This window comes from Trypanosoma equiperdum, assembly GCF_001457755.1.
Source record: "Trypanosoma equiperdum strain OVI genome assembly, contig: ctg_2024, whole genome shotgun sequence".
Lineage (NCBI taxonomy): Eukaryota > Euglenozoa > Kinetoplastea > Trypanosomatida > Trypanosomatidae > Trypanosoma > Trypanosoma equiperdum.
In genome coordinates, this window is record NW_027124088.1 from 778 (window position 1) to 1,144 (window position 367).

At 42.8% G+C, this 367-nt stretch overlaps 1 pseudogene across 1 annotated transcript in view; it reads left to right on the forward strand.

The window, feature by feature from the left end:
* Positions 1 to 166: 166 nt before the first annotated feature.
* The window catches only part of TEOVI_000629700:pseudogene, a 1,297-nt pseudogene continuing 1,096 nt past the window's right edge, over positions 167 to 367 (forward strand). Inside the window, exon 1 of the mRNA in view lies at positions 167 to 367. This exon is cut by the window's right edge and continues 9 nt beyond it. Within this exon, the coding sequence occupies positions 167 to 367 (201 nt within the window).

The following is a 367-nucleotide window of genomic DNA, read 5'->3' on the forward strand; positions in this document are numbered from 1 at the left end:
GTTTTAAAGGAAAGAAGTTTTGAGAGATAATTACTGTCATTGTAACGCCATGTCAAGGGATCAAGTGTTTTGCTGTCACAAAAACTACCTAAGGAAGCTGGGGACTCAAGTTTTTAAGAGAATTAAATCTCACAAAAAAATACCAAGCGAGTATCAAACGCAAGCTATGAAGGCCATAATAACGTTCTTAATAGCAGCCCAAGCGGCAGTGTCGACGACAAAGGCTGCCGTAGCCCCTAAAGATAATGCGGCCTTTTTCCAGCCGCTGTGCAATCTAATACAGTTAGCAGAAGACGTAGAACAGGTACCAAAAATGGTTGAGCCAGCAGAGGCGACCTACACCAACCTGCAATTACTAAATTCGTCG